The 18,147-nt window shown below is 40.1% G+C and overlaps 1 protein-coding gene across 5 annotated transcripts in view; it reads left to right on the top strand.

Annotated features, from left to right (window-relative positions):
- Nucleotides 1-18,147, top strand: part of slc6a2 (solute carrier family 6 member 2) — a 162,692-nt gene that overhangs the window by 80,583 nt on the left and 63,962 nt on the right. For all 5 annotated transcript variants that reach the window (XM_073069970.1, XM_073069972.1, XM_073069971.1 and 2 more), the window contains 2 exons: nucleotides 1,161-1,299; nucleotides 5,211-5,345. In XM_073069970.1, the coding sequence (XP_072926071.1) occupies nucleotides 1,161-1,299; nucleotides 5,211-5,345 (274 nt within the window). The remainder of the gene's footprint in view (nucleotides 1-1,160; nucleotides 1,300-5,210; nucleotides 5,346-18,147) is intronic.

The raw sequence follows: 18,147 nt of genomic DNA, 5'->3' as shown, positions 1-18,147 counted from the left end.
AATAATTAGATCAGTTTTGTGTTGTAGATCTGTGACCATAAGGAATTGGATTAAGACAGTCCAGTGGCAAGGCTTCCAGCCTGCACTGTAACGAATTTAGATTACAATGCACCGTCCTGCCCTCTACTGTTTTCCGCCAGAGCATTTGCACCTGGCTTAAAATAAATGAAATGAGTATGCCTGAAACTAATAGACCAAAGTAAACCAGTATTACATGAACAGTTGTTTCAGTAAGAGCTGTGATTATTTTTTGTAACACACTCAAGATGCTGGAGAAACTCTGCAGGTTGGGCAGCTTTTTATGGAAAGGAATACACAGTCAACACTTTGGACTGTGACCCTTCTTCATGACTGTAAAGGAAGGAGGAAGGGCCAGAATAAGAAGGTGGGGGAGGAGAAGGAGTACAAGCTAGGTGGTAGGTGAGACCAGGTGAGAGGGGAGGTAGGTGGGGGGCGAAGGGGGAATGGAGTGAGAAGTTGGAAGGTGACAGGTGGAAACGGTAAAAGGCTGAAGAAGAAGGGATCCGATGGGAGGGGAGAGTGGACCATGGGAGAAAGGGAAGGAGGAGGGGCACCAGAGGGAGGTGATAGGCAGGTGAAGAGAAGGGAAGAAGAAAGAGGGGAGCCAGAAGGGGAAAAGGGAAAAGAAAAAAGAGAAAGGGGAAGATGGCAAGAAATTATTCTTCTTCCACCCACCCATCAAAGTCACTGATCCTTACATCGCAAAATGTGCAAGCTGCACTCAGCAAGATCTCAGATGATCCTTGAGAAGTAACCAGACCAAAGAGTATATCATGCTCTGTCTCTCTGCACTCTCAGGCAATACAAAATAGTCTAATTTCAATATGTCAGTTTCTGGGTCTTCCAGTAGTCCATTCCCTCTGCTCAGTTATCCTAATTCCCAAGCTGATCTTACCATCAGGACCTGTCACGGCTCCACGTGCATAGTTGTCGTGTGCTGGGACTACCAGAGTTGGTATGAGGAAGCTCCTTCAGTGTGACCATGTAGAGATTTCCTGACGTTCTGACTCCTTTCTCCTCGGCTGACCACAACTCTTTAGTTATCTGGTGGTGCAAGTCCGTTGAATGTTGCAGTTATGTTACAAAGGCAAATCTGCACCTGTCTAGTTTCTTATAATTTTTGATATTTGTTTTCCTAGACGGGGCGTTCTCAATCTCCATGAAAGTGCTGGAATTCATAACTTGGGGCTGCCGAGATGGCAGCTTTTCCTCTGCTTGCTTGTTGTGATAATCATTCTCTACTTCAGTCTCTGGAAAGGGGTAAAGACTTCAGGAAAGGTACAGTGTTTGACTTCTCATCATCTCTAATACTTTATTTGAGAAAACATCAGTCATTCAAACAAAGCCCAGTAAGTAAGCACACTAAATTCTATCAAGAAGCAAGTGAAATTGGAACATTTCCTCACAAGCACAGAATAAGACTAAGTGTTCATAAGCTCCTTAGAAGTCCGATGTTTGAATCTGCAAATTTAGATAGTCTCTATAATCAGATGACGAGTGTGGTTGGTGAAGGCTTTTTCTTGTTACTCGTGTGAGTTTGATACTGGATTAACAATAAATAGAAAAAGTATAAGACAAAATTTATCTGATAAATCTAGATACTGGTCCAATTCATGTCAACATCTTTCTGCCAATCTGTATTGCAATTCCACCCACCAACCTCCCCCAATGCTTTTGCCCTATCAATATCTTAAACTATTGAAATTAATGATCATTTTCATCATTGTAGCCAATAGCGACATCTCCATATACCACTGCTAAAATGATACTTGGACCTTAAAATAGTTTGCAGTGCTGTGTGAACAAAGCTAGTAATCCTTCTCCAGTTTTAAGCCTATAATAAAAAAAGTAAAATTAATATTGGATTGCAGGGTTTTGGGTAAATGTGCTACTTATTACAGTAGTAATCTCTCCAAACATTTGAATTCGCCTTGGCATGAGCTGAGCTTAATCAAACAGCAGCAGGTGGTGCAAAACTGAAAGAAGAAACAGAAAATGCTGAAAACACTCAGTATTTCCGTGGAAAGAGAAACAGAGCTAACATTTCAGCTCATAGGCAAAGGGTCTTCAGGCTGAAATATTAACTCTGCTTTGCTTTCCTCAGATGTAGTCCGACCTGCTAAGTGTTTACAACTTTTTCTATTTTTAATCCAAATTGGAATTAAAAGATTGGAACGCAGTGCACAATTTGAAACGAATCCAGAGACTCCAGTGAGGATGTGAAGATGTGCGGCTGTTAGTTGAGGAAAGGCTAGAACTTGCAACTTCCTCCCAGTGGTTGAATCATCTGCTACATGGTTCTTGAAGAAGGTTCTGTTGAAGGACAGAGTTCTAGAAACTGCAAGGCAAGCAAACAATGTTTTCAGAAGACCCATGATTGAAAAGCTCTGCGTAATTTTTAATTTTTTTACAGCATGTATGAGTTGTCTTCTGTAATCTGATATTTATTATGGTTATCTAATAGACTTCCATTGAGAAGCTCTGTATTATAGACAGGAGATACACTCAATTTGTTCTTCATTAACCAAAACAGATTTAATATCCCTGGTGTTCGTTTTACAACACACACAGTTTGGGGAAAAGCAGAATAATAACATTGGCTGCTTTAAGACATTTAATCAAAATGTTTTACTGTTAACATATTTATATCATTTCCCAGTAAGAGGAAGGTGAAAATTAAATCAACTTGTTAGTGTGCAATAGACAATATGGCCTACAAATTCAGTTGGCTTGCACTGTTTATTTTAGTGCTGTGTGTTTGCAGAAAAAAGATACTTTCACTGAAGTGTTGCTAGTAAAGCTAAAATATGTTTGTATGCAACGTGAGACACACTTACTGCAGGTCCAATAGGTTTAGGCAGCAGTAATTTGCTCAAACTCACCAGCCTTTTACCAGCTCGATTAGGGTTAGTGAAATGGTACCCATCCCCGAGGAACATGCTGTAGGAGCTCCCCTGACATGTTGTGGTTGCGTTTTCTTATGGTAGGATGTCCAGGAAATAGCACAAAGCTCCAGGTTCACCACAGGATGAATAGGCCAGTCCACCTCCTGCACCATGGATGTGGTATGAAATGTTATTTATTCTATCAAGTAAGAAAAGGAGAATATAATGTACAATCTGCCAGTTCCCAGTTTCAGACCTGACCACTGTTGCTTTCGAAGCGTGTTTATGAAATTCAAATGCAAGTTCAAAGACAAGGATGCAGGCCATTCAAAGAAAAAAAAACATCAAGTAAAAACTGTTTTTTGTAAAGTGAGCTGTTCACATCTTCCTGTTGGAGGGCAAGCCTTTCCCACTCCACCACATTAGTAATCTGGGCATTTTTCTTCATTGTCCACGCTCAATAGCCACTATAATTCTCCACTCCAGCTTTATCCTGGAATCCCTCAAGTTTGCAGACACGAGTCATCCTCTAACAAGAATAAACTCAGTGTGTAAAGCTGTAATAGGGATAGCACAATTCCTCCATACCTTTGCTTTAAACAGGCTCTTTCAAGCTGAATCAGTAGCAGGAGACTTGTACCAACCATAAGGTAGCTTGGTTTCATATAGCCAGTGACTAACTTACGGGCACACTGGTGTTGTACTTTAGTGAGAGGCTTGTTCACACCTATAAGTCAATCCAATATTATATTGCCAACAAGAGGCCTATGCCCACCAGTAGAGTAGTCCAAAGTTCTACTCTGACAGACTTGTTTTAACTAGTTCCTATGTATGTGCTACACATTGACTTTTCTGTATCCATCAGTACTGGACCAGTGTACTCAACCAGTACTCCACACCAATGTCAGAGCATCTAACGTCTGCTCATCCGTATTGCACCTTGATCTAGGACTCGATGTGGACACAGAGCCGGAAGATCAGATCATTGGGTCATTGATCTCTTATCCCACCCTGTTTGATGCCTGATCTCTGTGGCCTGGTCCTTGCTGCCGGTCACAGGTTCAGGCTGGTCACCCATGGTCCATGGTCAAGCCTGGTGTTTGGGCCTCTTGTTGTGCCTGGCACTGTGTAGGCAACAATATGACATTTAGTGATTCTAGGATTGACATTAGGGACAATCAGATCCATACTTGGGTCTTCAGTGCAGCCTTGTCTACAGTGTGAACCAGAGTTTACATGTTGCAAATGGCATGGTGACATCACTGGTCAGTCCTTTGAAGGACTAGGCTGACTAAGTACTTTATGAACATGACCCGATAATCTCCCTTTCGGTTTATAGGAAAGCTGGTGTCCTGTATCATTACCACACAGGACAGATGTTTTTCCATTTAAGATGTGAGAAGTCCCATTCTATAGGAAGCTGTTGGTAACATTGCAATAGGTCCACAGTTAGCTGGAGCAGATGTTTTAACAGCAACTTGTTGAAAGAAACCGCCCCTGATATGGTCAGCAAGGCCCTCCTGCCTTTTAAAAATCATCATACTGTAGGGCCAGAACTACGCCCAGTAACACAACTATTTTAACAGCTGGCTAAGCTTTGCCCTTGGGTATGAAATAAAATCCATTAAGACAATAAAGGCATGAATTTCTAAAAAGGCTAATCACCGTTTTCTGTTGAAACAAATGGAATGATTTAACCTGTGTCCTATCTAACCGAGTGCAGAATTCAGCAGGCAGATTTGCCAGTGTAACTGCTGACATATCATGGGAAACTGGTGCTCTGCCTTCAGATTCCGCAATGAGTCCTGGTTTGAGCATTTCCACATGCATGTCCACATACTGTTGCATAGGAATCAGTGGATTCCTGGGAATTCTGTGGGAAAAAGCAAGGATTTCCCAGACAATGTTTTCTAGGCAAATCTAGCCTGTAGTTTCTGTTGGTGAATAATTCTATCACTTTGCTTTGCAATGTAGCAGCCTCTCATATTAGGTTGGATATAATTTTCTCAGGAGTATTATTGAACTACCTAGTATATAAAATACGTTGCTAGCTGGTAGATAAAATACCATTAATTTCTACCTTTTAAATTTTATCTTGTGGCTATTATAGAAAATGGCTAATGATTTGGTTTTCTTACAGTTTAGATTAACTCTCCATAATAATTTCACTTTCGTAAGCACTCTGTTTGAAATGTCAGCACAATTGGACAGGGGTCTGAAATGTAATGGCTTTGTTCATCTTGTTTTATAAGAGCTGTGATCAGAATGGAGTAAAGTGCTCCTGCCCCTTGGTTTTCTCTACAGGTGGTGTGGATCACGGCGACCATGCCCTATATGGTGTTGTTTGTGCTGCTTATCCATGGAATCACGTTACCGGGTGCCATGGACGGGATCAAAGCCTACCTCAGCATAGACTTTGAACGCCTGAAGGAAGCTCAGGTAAGAAGTTCCACTTTGCATGTGGCAGGTTGAAGAAAGATCTGACTGGCTTATCTGTGACTGACTTATCTTAAATAATCCAAAGTAAATATTGCCTCTGATATTTTGATGCCCTGTACGCTGGATTTTATTTTGGGTTCGGTGAGATAGCAACATTGCAGATACTTCTGCTGCCTCTTAGCCTAAGCGACTCAGGTGCAATTCTTAACCCCTGGTGTAGTCTGTGAGGAGTTTCTGACAATGCGGATTTTCCTCTGACACTCTGCTTTCCTCCCACATACCAAAGGCGTGCTGATTGGTAGCCTGCTGTGAATTCAGAGCATCTCGGTGCAGTTGTTGGTCACGTCAAAGAGAATAGGTCACGGGGAGTTAAGTGAGGGAATGAGATTGGTGGGATCCTCTGAGAGCTGAGAGAAACTTGAGGGCCAGATAGTTTTACAATGTTGTTATGCAATATTAGAAGTTTAAGAGTCATCTCAGATTTATGAAAGCAGTGAGAGCATGCTGTCGAAAGACAATTAGGATAACGTACTGTATGTGTAAATAGAGGAAAGAATTCACCAGCATTATTTCATAGAGTTCTACAGCACCGAAACAGGCCGTTTGGTTCACCACATCCGTGCCGACCCTTGGGCACCCGTAAACATTATCAGCTCTGCCCGCCCCAACATTCTCTTACACTAGAAATAACCTAAAGTCACTAACTACCTTATCAATCATCTTGGCATGTGGCAGCAAACCAGACTCCCAGGGAAGCTCCTGCAGTCATAGGGGAAACACACAAATTCCACACAGACAGCACCGGAGATCAGACACGACTTTGTGGAGCTGTGAGACACCAGTGTTAAACAATGTCCCACGGTATCCTGGGAACTTCCTAATGTCTAGAATAGTTGCCACCAGCGCTTTGAAGCACAACATTCAAAGGCATTTGAGTCCCTGGTAATGCTCGTGGGTGATCTTGTGGCCTGAGGTCAATGAGACTGTGATGCTATTTATTTCACCGAGCACTGAATTCCTGCTGAAGAAAACATTTTTTTCCTCAGAGAAGTGTTCACAGTGGCATTTCTCTGAGAGACATCATTTTTTTTTCAAACTGTCATTTAAAACGATTGTCTACATCTGCAGCCTTTGATTGTGGCTGAAGACAAGTCAGTTCACTGAACACCCTCTCATCCTCAACCATTCCAGTGTTTCCATTTACTGCATCTTTCTGAGGGAAGACTGTGGGCCAGATCACAATTGTAGGAGCATTGGCAACGTTGTAATGCCACACACAAAATGCTGGAGGAACTCAGCAGGTCAGGCAGCATCTATGGAAAACAATAAACAGTTGACGTTTCAGAAGGAGACCCTCCACATGAAATATAAAAGTAATAATAATGGTTATGCAGCATTAGAAGCTGATCTAGATAGATCAAAGCTCTTCTCAGCTAATGTTCAAGGAGTTGGAGCAGAGATTTAAAACTTTGGGCAAAAAGGTTGAGAAAAAAAGGAATTGCTCTTGGTGAGTAATTAAAATTTTGAATTTCTTGTATATAAGGATGGAGGAATCAGAATTAATCAGCACCTTAAAAAGTTATTTGGACAAGTAGTTGAGAGAGATTTATTCAGCATGGGGATAGAGCCAGCGAAAAGCACTGATAGGCTGAATGTGTTCCTTTGTGTTTTAACAATCCCATGACTCTAAAGCACCCCAGGCAATGGCCAACAATAAGAATCCTATTGGTTTGCTACCATCTAATACTAACCACCACATTTTGAATCCCTGTTCTTGTGTAGCGTAGAAGTGCTGTGATCAATACCATGTCCTTACCTGGTGTAAGCCAGCATTTGCACTGAGCACACTACATTCCAAGTGTCCTTGCTTTATGTGACCAAGTAATTAAAAACACTGTTGAAGTCAGTAACTAAACAGCAGCAAATTAGGAACTGAATAACCTGCAGATTGGAGGAGAAGGTAATGAATGGTGGAAAGCAAAGGCTTGAACTTCTTTTGAGATCCTGTCAAGAAAATTGTTCAAGTGGGAGGTTGCAGAATGTTTTGATGTAAACATAATGAGTGCCAGAAAAAAATAGGAGTTTGGAAAATTATATGTCTAAACCTGGTGTCTGACTGGTGAGTTTGGGAGTTAAAGTAACCTGGCGTTAACAATGATGTTGATGGTTGCATTAAATGTTAGTTTTGTCCTTTCCTTCACCCAAAGCCCACTCTGAGTTCAAACAAATAGAGAAACAAAACTGCAAAGGAGGGAAATCAAAGATAAAAATAGAAGATGCTAGAAGAATTTTGGGGCACAGTATTCAAATGCATTCAAGTCCCTGGTAAGCTTATGGTTTATCTTCTGTCTCGAGGTCAATGAGAATTTTGCATCTATTATCAGGCATTGACTTGGGGAGAGATTCAAAGCTAACTTTTCGCTATTTTGATTAAAAGACACATACCTGAATTGTGAACGTTGTTTTTCTCTCTAGATGCTGTCTGACTGTATTTCCAGCATTTCCTGTTGTTGCTTCAGCACTAAAACAAAATTTTCATTGCCTCTGTGGCAGACTTAATATTAAAATGAGGACCTGATATCAATAACACATCCAACCACCAAAGAACAATCAAAATAGATTAAATGTAATTTAAATCTGTAAGTGTGTTTCTGTTTAGTAAATGCCATGGTGATTTTATTTATGTGAAGAAACGAAAGCCAGGGTTTAATCCTCTACTTTCTCGTCTCATGAAAACATTTCTAGAATTTGGCAGTTTTGCAGCAATGGATTTTAATGTTGCTGTGGAAGATGTTAAAATATATATTGTTTGACTTTTCCTGGACAGTCTTAATGATAATGTTACTATAGGTACTGCCAATGTATATTCCCTGCAATCAACCATATTTCCCTTTGTCTTCCTCAAGCAGTTCCAGATGACTGAGAATTGCTCCAGTAGCAACATGCGTTTAGCTTTAAAAAAAAAAGCAAAAAATAGGGGGAAAAAAACTGAACATTTGGCTGTCTTTGCCTATGCAACTCCTTCAATGTGTGTCAGCTGGAAAGATTTTAATCAAGCCAAGCGAGCTTTCCATTTGAGTCCATCAAAGCCTGAATCACTCAAACATATTGAAGGTCCCAGATCTGCTTGAGCTGTCATCTAGCTTAAGGCTTACATTTATACAACAGCTTCCATGTCTTCCTAATATCCCAAAACCCTTGCAGCCGATGAGAGTTAATAGCTCTTGCGATGTGGGTAATAGATTGGCCAATTTGGGTATAGAGAATGCAGTTCTCTGTCAATTTTTATTTCAGTAAACTTATCTCAAGCTCAAAAACTCAAGTTTATTTGCCACATGTACATCGAAACATACAATGCATCATTTGTGTTAACATTAAACACCCCAAAGGGGCAGCCTGCAAGTGTCACCACTCATTCCAGCTCCAACGTAACATGCCCATGATCTCCTTTTGAATCTCTCTGATTATATGTCTCCGGTTACAGAAAAGAATAACGATAAGGTAAAATCCTTTTTCTAATCCAACGCAGGCTATGCTACAAGATTTGATTTATTTGTATAGTGCACAGCTCTTTTGACCCTTCACCTTTTTCTCCCAATATTCCCTATTAGTTTAATAGGGATCTCCAGGAGAAAATGCCAAGTAAAAACCTATATTATCATGAGAAAGAAGGGCAGACAGGGGCCAGGTCAATCTGCATAATTCTTGCACATGAAAGTATGACTACAATTAGATGAAAGCCTAAAAAAAGCCAAAAGTATGTTGAACTTTACAAATTGGGATGAATGTGAGTGAAGAAGTAACGGGAAATGCTTACGGGATGTTGGTAAGGCTAAACAAGAGCAAAAGGAATTCGGAGTAGATTTGCCAAGTTGTAAAGCCAACAACATAACCGCAGATAGGCTAAATTGCAGATTTATTAGAATAATGTCAAGAATGGGAAGCTATTGATATAATGGAAGATTTAATGGAGGCATATTAAGTTATAAATCAAATGGAGGAAAGTTCTTTCTTGGTGTAAATCTTTATAATTTTTGCTGAGGGTTGGGAGGGACCTGGTGAAAGTCCTTACAAAAAGGATTGTTAGACCATGCATTGCTTGGCCATAGGCAGTGCTTCAGATCAGAACTATTGTGTAATTTTGGAGAAATTTATGTAACGCTTTAAAGCTATGTGAACTGAAAGCTTTAGGAAAGAGCACAGAGCAATGGAATTAATTTGGGTTTGTTTTCGTCAAGTACTGGCATAAACATTCTCCACCAAATGGTTGCCTGCTGTGCTCAAAACTTCGATGCTTCCAACTGCATTTCAAGTCTTTGAAGTTGTGGTTCTTCAGGAAAAGCTATCACTGCTAACAGCAGTTGTATGTGCAGCTTTATTATAGTAAAATAGGTCAGAACTATTTTCATGAAAGATATCAAACAGAATTTGACACTAAACTTGATAACTATTGGAACAGGTGAACAAAATCTTATTGTAAGTTGCAAGGAACATCTTAAAGCACAAAGGAGAGGTAGAGTCTCAGTTTTCAGAAGCAAATGTAGTTTGGATGATTAACGACCAGTTGTCAATGGTGGGAAATAGAAGATAAGAATCTGAATACATTGACGCAAATTCAACATTTAAAATGAGTGAATAGCACTTGGTGTGATTTGGGACAAGGGGCAGTGGAATTTTACATAGCCTGAAGTATTTTACATTTAAAATATGGGATTATAGCCATGAGATATTTAGCAAAAGCCTGGAGGTAACAAATGATGATAAGAGGTTCAAAAGCAAATTAGGTGCCATCAGCTATTGAACCTCTCATGCAGTGTTCATTGACGTGCACTTAGTAGTCTCCATTTGTTAGTGACTCTTGAGAAAGAAAAGTTCTAATAGAGGAAGCAGCTCCTTGCGCAGAATCATATTTGTTTGCACAAAAGGGATGTGGGCTTCACAGACTGAGCCAGCATTTAATTGCTCATCCTTAGATGTTCTAAATTGGGTAGTACTGAGCTGCCTTTTTGAATCGTTGCAGTTCTTGAAGAGTGTGTTCATCAAGTGATATTATGAATAACTCAAGTTCTATCTTTTTCAACTGATAAGTTCTAGAATGGGTTTTACATCTGGAAGCTCTTTGGTCCACCAAAGAGCTTTGCTCAGCACGGTCCAAAATTCTGTTCCCTACTCTTTTTCCATGTTTTTGCAGTTTCTTTTTGAAAGTTATTATTGAGTTGGTTTCACTAGCCTTTGAATTAATATATTCCAGAGTACAACTGGTCATTAATTATCCAGTCTCACTATGTAAACTTTAAGAAAAGAATCCTCATGTTATAGCTGGTACCTTTGCCAATAATCTTAAATCGGTGTTCTCTGGTTACAGACTCTTTTTCTCTTCAATAAGCTTCTCATATTTCCAAATATTGCAAGGGATCTCTTCTTCACTCCGTTGTTCTAAGGCGAATACTTTACAGCCTCATTCATTTAAATAATCTCCTTCATCCCTTAGCATTATCTGCCGTGTCTGTACAACTATGTATCAAATAAATAAAGGCACACGCTCAGGGAAGAAGTTAATGTGTATATTCACTTTGCAGAGAGAGCAACAAATCAATGTGCATGTGTAAGTTATCAGTCAATGATTACTGCTAAGGGGAGTCACTGCACTAAAAAAATTAGATCCAGACATTGCAATTCCTCCCCCTTTAGATTAATGTAACATAAAACTGTATATGTAACAAAACATTCAATTTCCCTTAAACAGACCATATGCAAAAAACATCCTTTCACAATAACAGTCCATAACAAACAGCACTACGCTAAAGATTCAGTCTTTTGGGTGGCGCTCTGCTTCTTTCAGGATAGCGCCTTTGGATCTGTGGAGTGGCATCAGATTTGGCTGGTGCCTTGTCAAAGACAACTTTTCCATTTGCAGGTGTCATGTTGCAGTTAGTGACATTATCACATAGAGAGGTAAGTCTGGTGGTTGTAATGTGTCTGTCTTCTTGGATGCAATTGACTCAGGTGTGATTTTCGGCTGAACATCCAGTATCTGGTCCACGTGACGTCTCCATGTATGATCTCTAACGTCCACTGTGTACATCAGTGGTCCGGTTCTTGTAGATATCCTACCGGGTGTCCACTTGTCTTCTCAGTAATCGCACGCTAGGACTTCCTGTCCAACTTCGAAACTCCTAGGTGATTCACTTAGCCATCAGCTGACTTGTTTTGTTCTGCACTTCCCTCTGTAGATCTGGTTTCAAGAGGTCTATGTGAGACCTTAGATTCCTGCTCATGAACAGCATCACAGGTGTTTGATTTGTCATTGCATGAACAAAGTTCAATGCACAAGGAAGAAGTTGTCCACCTTGTGCTGTAGAGAAATGTCCTCCTTGTCCATTGCTTTAATGGCCTTCTTGAAGGCTTGGATAAACCTTTCAGCTAACCCATTCGTTGCTGGGTGGTGAGGAGCTGACTTGATGTGTTTGATGCCACTTTTCTTCATAAATAGTGTGAACTCTTCTAACATGTATTGTGGTATGTTGTAACTCACAATTTGATCTGGTAAAGCCATTTCCAGAGAAGGTAGAGTGGAGACAGTCTTTTCTAATGTGGTTGACTTCATTGGTATGACCTCGGGCCATTTTGAATGAGCATTGACAACAACCAGAAACATGGAGTCCATGAATGGCGGAGCAAAATATATATACACTCTTTGCCCTGGTGAAGGTGTCCACTCCCATGGGTGTAAAGGAGCCTGTAAGGGTGAATTTTGAACTTTGTGGCATCCCAAGCACTTTTTGGTCAAGTCTTCAATCTGTCTATCTATTCCCAGTCACCACACATATCTCCAGGTGAGGCTCTTCATCTTGACTATACCAGGTATCATTCATGCAGATTCTCTAACACTCTGGAGCACAATGTAGAGGGAACCACAACATGAAATCCATTCTTTAGTGTTCGTTGACATACCAACAGTTGGTGTCATCTCAGTGAGAACTCTGGCAACATTGGGTTACCATGAGCTGGCCATCCTTTCATGGTGATGTCAGACTTTTTACGATGTTGGATCATTCCTCGTTTCTTTTTGTATTTCAGAATTTGTTGCCAGCAGCTGGTCCACCAACTTGTGTGGAACACCTCTGCTGGTGAAGAATTTTCTTCTTCAATTGTCAACAGTGGAATATGTGACAAGCCATCAATGTTGCTGTGTTGCTTGATACCCTTGAACTCTATGTCATAAGAGTGGGCTCTAGGAAAAGTGCCTAAAGTTGCAACCAGGTAGCAGACAACACTGGGATTCCATTCCTGGGATTGAAAATGGACTCAAGGGGCTATTGGTTTGTCACAAGAGTAAACTTTTGTTCATAGAAGTAGTGGTGGACCTGTGCATAGTTGCATTCTGCGCTCATCAGTGATCTTGAAGCAAGTACTATTGGACGTTAAGATCCATCTTTCATAATGTGTGATGAAACAATTCCAGTGCCAAAAGGGCATCACACTCCATTCTGATGGGCAGAGCTAGGTCATAATGGGTGAGCATTTCATCAGATGATATTAGTCTGTTAGTTTCCTTGAATGGTTTTTTGCATCTTTCTGATCACTTCCATTTTGCTCCTGTCTACAACAATGCATTCAATGGGTGCAGCTCTGTGGCAAGATTTGGGAGAAACTGATGATAGTAGTTTACAAAGCCAAAGTATGACCTGCTTTGTGGCATGTTTTCTGGTTTGAGTGTGTGCAGTACTGGTTCAATCTTGTCTTGTGACTTACGTAATCCACGCTTGTGAATGACATGTCCACAATATGAGATTTCATTCTCAAAAAACTCACGTTTGTTTCTCTTTGCGCACACACCATACTCACTCAGCCTGGTAAGCACTTTGCCAAGGTTCTGGAGGTGTTCTTCATCATTCTTGGCAGTCATGATGATGTCATCAAGTAACATTGTGTTCCTGGGATATCTTGGAGCACTTGGTCCATTGCTGTTTGCCAGATTGCTGGAGCTGAGGTGATGTCAAAGACGAGATGATTATACTGGAACAGTCCTTTGTGAGTGTTGATAGTGAGGAACTTCCTGCTTGACTCCTCAAACTCATTTGCAGATAGGCTGGTGACATGTCAATCTTTGAAAACTTTTTCCTGCCTCCCAAAGATGTAAAAATGTCTTCTATACATGGCAGGGGATACTGTACAGTGTGTGACACAGGGTTGTTGCTCACTTTGAAGTCCCTTTCTTGATCACCTCCAACCTCTGAAGTTCAGCGTCCACTTTAGGACGCCGTGTGCAAGGCCACGTACAGGCCTTAATGCATTAGAAAATCTATCTCTAAAAGTCACAGAATTGAGAAAATCTGCACTGTTCTGCAATGTATTCAGAAATGCTTTCATCCTTTTATTGGTTCTTTTTGTGAAATCTAAATCTCTCAGCTGTTACTAGCCACCTTGGGCTCAAGTGACTTTGCGAAATTTTAACTATTTCATCGAACACCTTACTTGCTGGCTTCTCAGAAGTTACCAAGCTGTGTAAGAGATTGTATGTTCTAGCACCCATTAATATAAGAAGTACAGAGACTTTCTTTACCTCATCCACATCGTTAGCATGACATTACAGTTCAAACTCCTTAATATACAATTCCCAGTCCTCATTAGCACTATCAAATTCACCAACTTTCCCGACTAAGACCATCGTCATGCTATTTTTACTTAACTTTGCTAGTTGTGTGTCTCTCATTGTGTACTGTGCACTGTTTCTCACGTGCCCTTTTCTTGCATCTGTGACTGCCTTTTCTGTCACCATACTGGTTCAGTTCCCTCTTTCCTCTCACTGTCTCATTCCCTTCCCCTGAATTTTGTCGTCTAATAAATGTTGGTGCAGTTGGTGCAGTCGTACTCGTTGCCAATTTGTTGTGTCTATATCATATACATATCAATTAAATAAAGGCATGCACTTGGAGAAAGTTAATGTATATATTCCATACATTAGGTCCATACATCACATCATCATTATGCAACAATCTTTGTCACCTTCTTCAAGACCTTATTAGGGTTTGAAAGCCCAGTACCGAACATGTTTCTTTGACTGAAGCCATGCAAGAGTTTAATAAGCTTCTTTCATAACTTCCTTGCTTTTATACATGATATTAAGACAAACAAGGATCTTAAAGGTTACTGATATATTTTATTTATTTAGAGACGCAGCGTGGATCAACCCTGTCTGGCCTAGCAACCTACCTATTTAACCCCGGCCTAATCACAGGATAATTTACAATGATCAATTAACCAACTGAACAGTACGTCTTTGAACTGTGGGAGAAAATTTAGAAAGAAGACATATTAAGTAATTACCTCCAAATGATAGTAATACCAACAGCATGATTATTTTAATGCATGCATCACCTATAATGATCTGAGTTTTCATTGCAAAAATTGTCTGCCAACAATAAATACTATTCTTATATACTACTCTTTCAGCACACATTTTGTTTAAAATGCTATTTCTCATGATAGTTATTTACATATATCTATATCTAATAATAATGAGTTCTGAAATGCTGAAGAAACCTCATCAAAGTTCCATTAATTACTTTTTGATCTATATTCAAAATATTAATCAGCCTCAGATAATAAAAGTCAGTATAAGAAGCGTAGCTCTGAGAAGCGTAGTATAAGAAGCGTAGCTCTAATGTCTGAAAAAGAAAGAATGTCCCACAGAGAAGCTAGTGGTTTGTTACCTCATGGTTTGGAACTGTCTAGTATCTTCCCTGGCATCTCTGGCCCGTGAAGTTGGTACTAGTCCCACGTCCTGCACTAAGTAAGCATACAGTTCAAGATCTGGTCATTTTGTTGTAGCATCCCTGCATCTTTAACTTCTAGAGTATCAATTCTGCCTCTCCGAGCAGTTAGCTCTGGGAGATTGTAGTGGGAGACGGGTGTGAGTAAGCTTGGAAAATGATTTTTCCAAACCAAGATATCTGTTATTCTAATCAGAATTTTGATATTGTAAACTTCATTATTCTCAATTAAGTAAATAAAAAAGAACAGTCTTGTCTCCAGAGTACAAAACCTTGCAAGTTAATTGACCATCAATTAATAGCATAACAAATATTCAGTGAATATTTAGCATCATTGGCCCAGCTAAATCATTTTCAATGGTCAAGTTATCAAACTAAGTAAGTTGAAATAAACATCTGCTGTTTTGATAGTTATTTCAATATTCTTTGGAAACTCAGACGTTTTGTAGAGGTGGATTTTCAAACATCTGGAACATTCTTCTGCACATTAAGAATGAAAGATAAAAGCAGAGCTACATGGCAAATGAGATTAACCTGCGGATTCACCTCCAAATTAATTAATGTGACTGGAATATTTTGAATGACTCCCTGTTGAATGATGTAAATAGTTTTATTGTGTGACTTACAGAAAACATAACACTTTACTGTGGATGTAAACTTATATACAGCATGGTACAGATCCTTAGTCCTAATCGGTCTGTGCTGACCACCAACCATCCATTTACACGAATCTTACCTTAAACCCTTTTATTCTTCTCACATTCTCAACAATATTCCCAGATTCTTCCACACATGTACCAGCTTGGAATGTGGGAGAAAACTGGAAGTTCAGGAGGAAACCTATCAACCATTGCTTTAAATATACCCAATGACTTGGCCTCCATAGCCATCTGTGGCAATGAATTCCACAGATTCACTGCCCTTTGACCATGATTCTTCCACAATTCCTTGTGTTTCTGGGCCCATAGAAAATGAGGGTGTTATACTTTTGGCTTTTATGTTGGTGTCCTTTTGTACAACATAAAGGATCATAAGAGGCCTGTGATCTGTTCAGCAACCCTGCTCTTGCAAGCACTCTCAGGCCTTTCCTTTTCCCGGTGATGTAGTCTACAAGGTGCCAGTGTTTTGAACATAGGTCGTTCCATGCAGTCTTTCATTTGCCATGTTATCTGAAATGCTTGTTGGCAATCACAATTCCATGCTCAACAAATTTGCCAAGGAGGAGAAAGCTGTTAGCATTGGCTTCTCTTATTCCCTCTTTACCAAATGGGCCAGTGCAGAGATCGACATCCTTACCAAGTCTTCCACTGAATTCTTCATGAAAGGTGATTCTGCCTTCCTGAGGACCCCATTAAGACTGGCATAGATTTGTTCTGTTTCTTCTTCAGAGTCAAGAATTGGAGCAAAAGCGCTACAACTTTCTTTACTATTTGAGGTCTTAGGTGAACTAGAAGGGGACATGAAAAAGCACTGGTGAGTAGGATTAAGGAAACCACCAAGGCGATGATAGAGTGGTCAAGAAGTGTTGGCCATCATTAGTTGGGGACTGAGTCCAAGAGCCATGAGGTAATATTGCAATGCTCTAAAGCTCTGCTTAGACCACATTGTGTTCGGTTATGGTCACCTCTTTATAGGAAGGGTATGGAAGCTGAGGAGATCTGCCAGGATGCTGTCTGGAGTAGAGAGCATGCCTAATGAAGAAAGATTGAGTGAGCCTGTGCTTTTCTCTTTGGAGCAAAGGAGGATGAGAAGCAACCTGACAGAGGTGTATAAGATTATAAGGTGCATAGCTCAAGTAGACAGCCAGGGAAGCAATGGCGAATACTTTTATGGTGAGTGGAGGAAAGTTTAGGGAAAATGTTCGAGGTAGGTTTCTTACACAAAGAATTGTAGGTGCCTGGAAACAACTGCTGGGGTGGTGGAGGAGGTGATACATTAGGAAAATTTGGGAGCCTCTTAGATAGGCACAAGGATGTCTAAAAAGTGGAGGGTTATAGGCAATGTAGGAGGGAAGAGTTAGATTGATTTTAGAGTAGGTTAAAAGCTCAGTATAACATTGTAGGCCGAAGGGCCTGTACTGTGCTGTATCAGTACCACTCTTTGCCTGGTGTCTGTCCTTTCTCCTTTCTGCTGTGAGTGATTCTATCAGCATAGACTGCGTCACATTTAAGTTCATTAGGATAACTTAAATATCTCTGTCACATTCAGGTGCAATTTGTGGAATTTATATAGTAAGGATTTGGAAGAAAGGGAGCAAATAAGTGAAGAGACAGCTGTGTGATGATCAGACTGATTAGTGGGAGATGTGAAGAATTGAATGGCCTACTTTTGTTCAACTCAAAGACTGGTGACATTTTCATGATCTGTGGTTCACTGCATTTGCAATATTTGCTCGGGTTTGAATGTTTTGAACAATAGGTTACAGCATCATCAAGAAATTTAGGAATTAATAGTCAGTTAACTTGATTCTTTACAGCTTTCTCCACTGGGACGTAAAATTATAACATGAATTCCAGCAAGATTCTTAATATTACTGGGGAATGCCCATGGGATGCCCCCTTTTGTACTGCCAGAAGGTCAATTGTGCCAAGCTGTGCAAGTAGGTATGAAATTCTGCTACATATTGTAGCAAAGCAAAAGCAAGAAGATGACAACTCTGACTGAGATGGGTTGTAAATGATCAGAGTTGGCCTGAGGCACTGCAGTTTTTGTTGGGTCAAGAGTAACGTGCAGAGGAGGATCATGCAATATTCCTGAGCATTACTTATAAAGCAGGAGTGTAAACATGTTCCTAAAAACACTGAAATCTAAATTGGGAGGTGGGGGGGGGGAGAAGTGAAGTGGGGGTGGGGTGGAGGTGGTTCGTAGTATAATCTGATGTCAGATACACTCAATTTCATTATTATGATTTTTATGATTGTACATTATGGTTTTGATGAATACATTCCATTGTTAAAGTTAGAGAAAGTTAGTATGAAAAGTTAGAGAGTAGACTTTCCTTCTTGGATAATCACAAATGCAAATTC

Source organism: Hemitrygon akajei, chromosome 17 (assembly GCF_048418815.1).
Source record: "Hemitrygon akajei chromosome 17, sHemAka1.3, whole genome shotgun sequence".
Lineage (NCBI taxonomy): Eukaryota > Metazoa > Chordata > Chondrichthyes > Myliobatiformes > Dasyatidae > Hemitrygon > Hemitrygon akajei.
Note: the sequence above shows the minus strand (reverse complement) of the source record. Positions and strands in the feature narration are given on the sequence as shown.